We start from the raw sequence: 9,810 nt of genomic DNA, 5'->3' as shown, positions 1-9,810 counted from the left end.
TGTTAAGAAGCAGTGCGGCTTGGTTGGGTTGTGCTTCGGAGGACGCGTGGCTTTCGACCTTCGTCTCTCCCGAGCCCGTACGGGAGTTGTAGCGATGAGACAAGATAGTAATTACTAGCGATTGGATACCACGAAAATTGGGGAGAAAAGGGGCTAAAAAAATTAAAAATAAAAAGAATGTCTAAAATAGTTTTTGCTTCGTTATTGTGTAGATTGATGAGGAAAAAAAACTTTCATCCATTTTAGAATAAGGCCGTAATGTAACAAAACGTGGAAAAAGTCAAGGGGTCTGAATACTTTCCGAATGCACTGTATATTTGTGACAAAGTAGTGTAGCTTTCATGACATATGTAAGCAGGAGTCTATATATTCTCTGTCTCACCCCACTATCTCTTTCTCTTTCCCCGTCTTTCTCTTCCCTATATCTCGTCTCTCCTCAGTGTCCTCTCAGCTGTTGAAGGAGATGGAAGTTCTGGAGATGCAGTTCCAGATTGAACGCTCCTGCAGGGAGAGTGCAGAGGCCCTGGCTGTCAAGGTGGGGTGCTTTATGGGTACTGTAGTTCAACTCCATTGAGTGTCTCGGTTACGTCATTGACTTAACAAGTCCGTGTTCCACTTGGGTGTGTAGGTTTTGTGCCAGCCCAGTAGTAACAAACACATCACCTAATCAAATCGAGTCATTATTGGGCTGGAACAAAAGCCTGCATACCCTGTGGAACACTGAAACAATGCTCTAAACAGATCTCTTCTCCTTGAACACAAAGGTGACCAAAGACAACAAGGTTCTGAAGAGGAGGAGCCAGGCTCTGCTGCCATTCATCCCAGAGCTTCCTGAAAACCTGGAGGCTGACCTTGGGGTCGATCCCGACCCTGATGGGGACAGCGGGGAGGATGCCGTGCTGCAAGGACAGGCCCAGATAAGAGGTACAGAGACTTACACAATAACCACACGGAACTCATACGGTGTCCTTTATGAACATGAGTGACAGATAAAAGTTATAGAATTGAGATTTGAGAGGATTGTTTTTGTACTTTTACTCGACCGATCGGGAAAATGTTATTAAGATACCTGCTCATCTTCCTGTCTCTCTCCTTCCCTCTCTTTCATCTCTCCTTTTGTTCCATCCTTCCCCCCCCCGTCCTGGCCAGAACTGCAGGCCTCGGTGGACCAGCTGCTGGGGGAGAAGCTGCGGCTGTGTGAGCAGGTGGAGGCCCTGAGGGCAGAGCAGATCCAGCTCAAAGAACAGGTATCTAGCACTGACGGACAGACTCTAGACGTGTGTGTACTGCGTTTGAGTATTTATGGTCTCCTACTCTTCTACATGTCCTATTCAGCTGGCCCTAGAGATTGATGAGAGAGAGGCCATACTGAAGAAACTGTCCAAACAGAACAAGACCATGAATAAGATGAAGAGAGGCGAGACCCCACTCTGACACATATCAGTGTTCCTCATAATATACACTCTATTCACCTCATACCAATGTCATATTCAATGTTTTACATGTGTGTGTGCATGTCCACAGTGTCCCAGCTTGTGACAGAGGAGTTCACAGAGGTTAGTCAGAAACTGGAGCTGGAGGAGGGCCTCAGACAGCACGCAGAAGTTTTCGCCCACCAGGTACACAACGCTGTGTGTGTTTGGTTGTGTACAAGTGATCCCTTCGCCCACTTCGCGGCTTCACTTCATCGGCGGATTGCGCTATTTCGCGAGATTTTCATAATGCATTTTTTTTTTTTTTTTTGGTGCATTGTGCTCTGGGCATTCTGATTTCGCTAAAAACTCACTCCGCCTTCTTGTATCAAAAATGCTACGAATTGGTGCTATCATTTTGTCGTCTCGTGCAGTTTATGTGTACGTAACATAAAACAGCTTGGCAATTTACATTCAAGTTGGCGCAAATTATCTTGTAATTTCGAAATCTCCTAACCCATAATACGCCATCGCAACGGCGGCAGTCAGGTGTGCAGCCGGCCCCAGTCTGAAGAGCAGTGAAACGGCCTACACGTGAGTCACTGTATTTGTATACATGTAATAGTTGCTAATTGAAAAAAAACAAAAAGTTTTCTATTCGCGGATTTACTTATCGCGGAGTCATTTTCGCCAACGTAACCCCCGCGATAAACGAGGGATATGTATATGCATGCGTTCGTAGGTGTTGTACATACAGTATGTGTGTGTTTATGTTTCTGAAAGTGTGTGTGTGTGTGTGTGGTGTGTGTGTGTGTGTGTGTGTGTGTGTGTGTGTGTGTGTGTGTGTGTGTGTGTGTTGTGTGTGTGTGTGTGTGTGTGTGTGTGTGTGTGTGTGCGTGCATTCGTCGGTGTTGTACATGTGTGTGTTTATGTTTCTGAAAGTGTGTGTGCTGCTCAAAGTAGAGGAGAGGTTGACTGCATCACTATATGTCTTTGTGAGAGGTATTGACAAGTTGTAAGCACTGAGCTGTCTGTCCAAACAACTAGCACACAGCTCATACCCCACAAKACTTCTTCACAGTCCCCAAGTCCAGAACACAGGCTAGGAGACGCACAGTACTATATACAGTAGAGCCATGACTACATGGAACTCTATTCCACATCAAGTAACTCAGTCAAGCAGTCAWATCGGGAAAAAAACAGATACAGCTACACCTTAAAGAACAACGTGGACTGTGAATAGACGCACACGTACTCTACACACAGGTACATTGTAATATTGTTGTATGGTGGTATTATACATGTTGTATTGTATATAGATTTGTAGTGGCATAATAATGTTATATGATGTACATTTTGTGTGTGCGTAATGTAAGTGCCTTAATGTGTTTGGACCCCAAGAAGAGTAGCTGCTGCCTTGGTAACAGCTAATGGGGACCCCTAATAAATACAAATACACAATTCCTAGGTGGCAGGGAAGGGTATTCACCCCTCTCTCTAGGTCGTAACACAAGGAGACAAGGAGCAGCAGTGGCTTCGACCAGGGCCCTGGGGCAGTTCTAGTGAATGGAGGAGTATTGGACAGGAGGGGGGGTGGTACTTCTTCACTTCCTCATTCAGACAGGGGCCATATTGTGGGACAGGAGAGGGTTGGGGAGAGAGGGGATCCCCATTCATTCTGCATTCATACCAAGAGGACAAATCGGGCAGTGAAAGACAAAGAGGCGTGAGAAGGGAGGGACGGGCAGGCTGATGATCACTTTGTAAAAGGAGAAATGCACACACTCACACACAGCTCCCGATTTCCCAGCTGGTCATGTTGTAACAAAGGTGGCGGTAGAAAATTAGCGTCTCAGAGGACAACAAAAGTAGCCTCCCCTCTCAGAGCACCCTCTGCTTCATAATTAGCACCCATCACGGCGGCAGTTTGAGAATGGGGACTATAGCTTTAAACACATCCCCGTCTTTAGCTTGACACTTTACATTGAATACGGTCAATTGTCGCCTTTGTGTGCACTGTTCGCTATTTACCAGATGGGCACATAATGGGACGCCTCGCATGGGTCCTTACCTGTGAAAAGGACCCCTACTGTTCTGACACAACCACACAACTCAGCCTCCTTTACTCTCAATGCTCTGCAAAGGCTCCTCTGTTTGATGCTGCTCCTGTGTGTGTGTGTACGTGTTGTGTGGACACCAGCAGCCCTTGGCTTGTCAAACATTAGCGTTTCCTAATTGATGCCCTGGCTGTGTGAAAATGCCTTGTGCTATGGGGACTTTAGAGTGCTTACACCAGGGTAATTTGGACTAAATGTAATGATGTGTAGCCTAACACACAGATGGCTGCTTTCACTACACCCTCGCTGTGTTTGAACTTATGGAAGCCAGAAGTGAAAGTGACTCACTGACTTTTCAGTTCCTAAACTCTCTTCCTGACTGTGACCCTTTTGTTAAAGCTAGTTTCACTATATATGTGACCATTCCCAGCTCTATATTACAGGTTTATAGAGATTCGCATGCATGAGCCTCCACACATTCAATGCATTTATGATAGTCACTGAAGTTATCAAATAGATTTGCTCCATTATCAGCAATGGATGAATAGCTTTTTTAAGGGGAGCTTACCATAACGGTTGTATAATATCAATTATAAACCAGTTGGTTTGAGCCTTGAATGCTGATTGGCTAAAATGGTGGTATATCAGACCGTATACCATGGGTATGAAAAACCATTTATTTTTACTCTTCTAATTATGTTGTTCCGATATTATTGATTGATTGAGTTGTTGATGGATTGATGTATTAATTTGTGGATTGATTGATTGACTGACTGGCAGGTGTTGGTGAAGCAGAAGCAAACCCAGAGACAGAGCATGGTGCAGCAGCAGAGTTCAGAGACAAGTATGCAGCTCCAACAGGCTCTGGAACAGGTGGCCCACATCAACAGTACCTTACAGGACATACAGCTCTACTACCAAAACCAGGTAGGGAGGGGGAGGTGTGTGTGAGAGAGAGTGACAAACAGAGAGAGAGTGAGTAAGAGAATAGTCGTCTCTCCCTAATAGACGGGTTAGTTGACAACGTTCTGAAAACAATGAGCGCGCGCGTCTATGGGCAGAAGTCAGTGTGTTGTGATTCTGGATGGTCAAATAGTTAGCAACAATGATAAGAAGCTACCATGTAGGGAATCGTTTCAGCTCGTTGTATCTTGTTATTGATACAATTTTGTTTTGAGCTGTTTTGACTTTGTCACGTCTATGCTAATATGGCTAGAATTTGCTAGCTAGCTAACCAATAACTGTAACAATGTATTTGAGAGACAACAAGTGCTCATTGTGCCAATGTATTTATGTTTTCAATAAATATGCTGGCCTATGTTGACTCTAATGCTTCCCACGGCTGTGTCAGTTCTTGATACAAACTGGTGCGCCTGGTACCTACTACCATACCCCGTTCAAAAGGCACTTCAATCTTTTGTCTTGCCCACCTGAATGGCCCACATACACAATCCACGTCTGAAGGCTTAAAAATCCTTTAAACAGTCTCCTCCCCTGATTGACGTGGATTTAACAAGTGACATCAATAAGGGATCATAGCTTTCGCCTGGTCAGTCTTTGTCATGGAAAGAGCAGGTGTTTTTAATGTTTTGTACACTCAGCTAACCCCACTTGGTTTGCTCCACAGCTGCGCATGCATCGGTTTTGTTGCTAAACAACCCGCCCGTCTAGAAGTTCGATTTAAATGTGGAAGTCTAATTTCGAGCGTATATTATGTCTCTCCTGTCTGTATCTATCCATATCTGTGTATATGACTATCACAGGTGAAGCAGACCCAGTGTGCTCTGGAGGAGAGCAGTGTTCTGTCTGAGCTGCAGATTGTCAGAGGCCAGCTGGAGAGCAGTGAGAAGGAGAGGAGGACCATGGAGACCCAGCTAAGGGAGGCGCAGATCACTGCCGCCCACCTCCAGGGAGAAGGTAGCTATCACATCTGCGATTTAATGGCTGCGTTTACACAGACAGCCCAATTCTGATCTGTCAAAAGACCAATTGGTGGAACAATTCTGAGAATTGGACTGCCTGTGTAAACGCAGCCTTACATATATATTTTGGGCTAAAATCTTAAGTCTAGATAATACGTGCTCATAGTGATCATAGTACCCTGATGTAAAATCAGTATAAATAATAATTTACTTTTTAATTGTTCTCTCTGGAGTTGAATATTTCTTTGCCCTATTTTCACTCTTCAAACAAATGCTGTTTTTAAAATAATAAAATATGACACACTGTTGTGGTTGGTGGTACTTTGTCTTCCTTTTAGTGAAACATCTCCAGGATAGGCTGAAAGACACAGAGAAAGACCAGGTTTCCAAAGCTGACCAACCAGTGGAGGACAACTCAACCACTGCTCCTCCTCCTCCTCCTCCTCCTCCTCCTCCTCCTCCTCCCCTGCCCCCAACTCCCCCCAGCACTGTTGTTGAGTAGGTTCTATACTATATCGTTCTCTATTCAAATATAAATACATGACTACATAATCACTATATTAGCGGTATCCATAATCACTATATTACCAGTTAGAGATAGAGGTATCCTATTCCAAACAATTTAAACTTATTGGCAACTTTACATTGAAAATGTGAGCTTTTTGACCTTTGTTAAATAAAAGTGATGGTGGTACCCAGAGGTAAGGCAGAATCTGGTAAATGTTAGTGAAAACTCCTTCTGTTCTACTTCCTGTTATTCCGGTCTAGTCAACTTGTCGTCCTGCGCAACAAGAGGAAGGAGTCAGTCAACAACACTGATAAGAATAGTGAGTGTTCTTACCGTGGTATGAATACACATGACTTACTAATTTATTCTATTTATTTAACCTTTATTTATTCAGGGAATCCCAATCGAGACCAGAGTCTTTATGTCCAATGCTGCCGTGTCACTTCAATCAACAATCCAGCATAAACAGATGAAATTACATACAGAGTAGAAATGATTACACGACTGATGCATTCTATGACTACTATTAAAATATACAGACAGTATGTGCTCAGGATATTCAAGGTTTCAACGTTTAGCAGGTCAACAAACAAAGACCCTAGTTCTGATATGAAAGTTTTATATTTGAACACACTACAGCTCAGGTTGAGTCTACTCACTGTGTTGTCTTCTCTCTCCACCAGAGCCAGATCCTTCTGTGGACATGAAGACCCGAGCGGTGGATGAGATGATGGAGAGGATAAAGAAAGGCATCGTCCTGAGACCCACCCTGAGACCACAGGTAAGGCGAGCTAGTGCATGTATCAATTGATTTATCAATCAATCAGTCATGCTATCTATCTACTTGTTAGAGAGACAATTACAGTGGTCCAACATCTGACTGCTTCTCTCCTATCTCAGCCTGGATCAGAAGATGACAGTGCCTGGAGGGTGAGAATTTTCACGCCTTTCCTATTATAATAGTGTTATAAAGATTATCTAGTATTAAAATGCTAATCCTGTATTAATTTATCAAATCACAGGACCATAGGAGTGAGAAGAGAAAGTCAGCCGTGCTGGATCTAAAAGGAATGCTGGTAAGATCAATACGAAATGTTTAAAATGACGCATTTGCTGTTCTACTAGTGAGTCTATAGGTCGATGAGATTAATATTGTACTATGGAGGCTTTGAGAAGTCAAACCCTGCTTGGTTTACTGTACTTTCTATTCTTTTCATTGACATGATTGGTTTACCCTCCTCACCTATCCTGATTGGTTGACCTATCCTATCCCAGGATACCATGAAACGCCCAGGCCACAGGAGGGCGGGGTCACGGAAGAGGATAAGCCGAAACATAGGGGAGGCGGAGCTACATCTGGTGCTACTGAGGAGGAGGCGGGCCATGGGGGATGGACAGGACACCCCCGGCCCCTCCCCAACCCCCTCCCCAGCCCCTCCCATCACCAAAATCCAAGGTGCAGCATCTCCATCCTTTGTTTTGGGGAATAGGGGACAGTCAGTCAGTTTCTTTTTTAAAGTTTTGCAGGGGTCCTCTCTGGTTCTTTTGCTCACTTGGACTAAATTGATGGTATTACATTGAAAGATGGTCTGGTGTTTAATGGCGCGAACAAGAAGAGGAAGATTGAAAGAGATGATAACAAACGAGGGGCCAGGAGGACACATCATTAACCCACATAGTGATATCTTTCACTTACCTACAGTATTATTTTAGCATACTTTTAATGTACCATATGTCGTGCCCCCCAGGTCCCCAGTCGGGTGGCCCAGCAGCAGGTGCCCTTCTCTTCACAGGAGATCGTGGCAGCACCCCCGTGCTCAGGAGGCTCCAGCAGAACAGAGAGAAGAGGAACTCTCGTATCAGAGCATCAGAACTGATCATCTGCCAGGAGGAGATCTGATACTTGGGAAAGGGATGATTAGTGTTAGGATACTGTCCCACAGTGTTTCCCAAACCTCTCCTGGAGTACCCCCAGCCAGTCAACTGATTTGATGTATTCCAAGCACAGCTGACGTAAATGTCATCTTACCTTTAATCATCAAACCCCTCATTAGTTAAATCAGCTGGTTAGTTTTGGAATACATCAAATGTGTGGACTGGCTAGGGGTACTGAAGGAGAGGTTTTGGGAACACTGTTGTAACACAATCATATTGATGCACTGTATATTTTAATGTATAGATTTATATGGTTAGTGCTGAGCGATTAGGGCTTTTTGAGGTCAGTTTGGTTTCTAAAAAAATAATCACATTTTCAATTTCGGTTTAGCATTAAAACATTTTTTTTACAATAAATGAATAATGTTGGTTGAATGCTGTAACAAAACAGAATAAATCAAATGATGGTAGTAACGTCCCATTACTATCACTTATAAGGCTCTAATCTCATTTATTCACATTACTTTAAATTAAAAATGTGTTATGTTTATTACATACTCGTTTTCAGTATGAGTGGCTTTGCTTTTATGGGTTCAAAGGATCCAAGGATTAACACAGTGGACTACATACACCGAGTGTACAAAACATTAGGAATACCTTCCAATAATGGGGTAACGGTTCAAGATTAACATATGGCATTAATTGGCATTGCTTCTGACTCATTCCAATTAATTTTGTAGCCTGACAAACTAGAATATGATGCAATACAATTAAATAATCGTTTTTTCCTCCTCCATGGACAACACTAATTTCTGGATCTGTTCTTATCACTGTCACAAGAGGCTCTAAAACTATGGCAAATAGGCGAGGGGAAAGTGAGCAGCCCTGCCTTGTGCCTCTAGAAAGACTAAAAAAAGGAGACATAATTCCATTCATAAGTACTGTTGCTTTAGGATTGGAATAAAGAACCCCTATCCATGTATAAAAGCACATTTTCATAGGCTAGAGTGGGCTTTTCTCTTAAGAACCCTATCAAATGCCTTCTCAGAATCTAAGGAGACAGCAGCGGTAGGAACCATATTTGAGCAGTTTAATCACATGAGGTTTAAGAGCCTCATATTAGTAGTTGAGGTCCTGTTCTTAATAAATCCTACTTGGTCACTATGATTTTAGGAAGTGTTCTCTCTAAGCATATCTCAAGGGTCTTAGTAAGAATCTTACAATCCACATTGAGGCTGTTAGCTCAGGTTCCCAGGCTCTGTCGTCTCTCTATCTGTTATAGTACAGTCTAGATCCTCTACCTGGCTATCTGGTAATCGACGTAATTCCATACCAGACAAAAAAAGTATCCATATCTATGGGACTCGCTGAACAGGAGGATGTATATAAGTCTTCATAAAAATGTTGAAACACACATCTTTGGATGAGGTCACCATCTTATCACCCTTCTTAATCGTTGGGATTAAGTTAGAAGTGTTCTGCATTTTTTGTTGTCTTGATTGTAACCTGCCTGTCTTCTCACCTCCCTTATAAAAACTGTTTCTAAGCCTAAACAATGCAAATTCTGCCTTTTTGTTATACATTTCGTGCAACTGAAATTTCAGCTTGTAGGCAGTTTGAAATGTGCTATCTGTGAAATGTCTTGCCAAATCCCTTTCTAAGACATATATCTCAGTTTCTAATCTTTTTACTGCTTCAGTCCCTTCTCTCTTATTTTTAGACGTATGTGCTATTATTTTCCCTCTAATATACAGTGCATTCGGAAAGTATTCAGACCCTTTCACTTTTTCCACATTTTACTACGTTATAGCCTTATTCTGGATGAAATGTTTTTTTCCCCTTATCAATCGACACACAATAACTCATAATGACAAAGCAAAAACAGGTTATAATTTTTTTTCAAATTTACAATTTAAAAAACCCTGAAATATCACATTTACATAAGTATTCAAACCCTTTAATCATTACTTTGTTGAAGCACCTTTGGCAGCGATTACAGCCTCGAGTCTTCTTGGGTATGCCACTACAAGCTTGGC

The 9,810-nt window shown here is 42.8% G+C and overlaps 1 protein-coding gene across 2 annotated transcripts in view; it reads left to right on the top strand.

Moving 5' to 3' along the window:
* Positions 1 to 8,275, top strand: part of LOC111960427 (shootin-1) — a 34,789-nt gene extending 26,514 nt beyond the window's left edge. For both annotated transcript variants that reach the window (XM_023982420.2, XM_023982419.1), the window contains exons 4-17: positions 441 to 535; positions 765 to 924; positions 1,150 to 1,247; positions 1,336 to 1,417; positions 1,525 to 1,619; positions 4,250 to 4,396; positions 5,233 to 5,386; positions 5,730 to 5,889; positions 6,160 to 6,218; positions 6,583 to 6,680; positions 6,800 to 6,829; positions 6,922 to 6,975; positions 7,175 to 7,355; positions 7,648 to 8,275. In XM_023982420.2, coding sequence (XP_023838188.1) covers positions 441 to 535; positions 765 to 924; positions 1,150 to 1,247; positions 1,336 to 1,417; positions 1,525 to 1,619; positions 4,250 to 4,396; positions 5,233 to 5,386; positions 5,730 to 5,889; positions 6,160 to 6,218; positions 6,583 to 6,680; positions 6,800 to 6,829; positions 6,922 to 6,975; positions 7,175 to 7,355; positions 7,648 to 7,799 — 1,565 coding nt within the window. In that variant the 3' untranslated portion in view covers positions 7,800 to 8,275. The remainder of the gene's footprint in view (positions 1 to 440; positions 536 to 764; positions 925 to 1,149; positions 1,248 to 1,335; positions 1,418 to 1,524; positions 1,620 to 4,249; positions 4,397 to 5,232; positions 5,387 to 5,729; positions 5,890 to 6,159; positions 6,219 to 6,582; positions 6,681 to 6,799; positions 6,830 to 6,921; positions 6,976 to 7,174; positions 7,356 to 7,647) is intronic.
* Positions 8,276 to 9,810: the final 1,535 nt, after the last annotated feature.

This window comes from Salvelinus sp. IW2-2015, linkage group LG37 (genome assembly GCF_002910315.2).
Source record: "Salvelinus sp. IW2-2015 linkage group LG37, ASM291031v2, whole genome shotgun sequence".
Lineage (NCBI taxonomy): Eukaryota > Metazoa > Chordata > Actinopteri > Salmoniformes > Salmonidae > Salvelinus > Salvelinus sp. IW2-2015.
The sequence above is the reverse complement of the archived record's forward strand: the minus strand, read 5'-3'. Positions and strand labels throughout refer to the sequence as shown.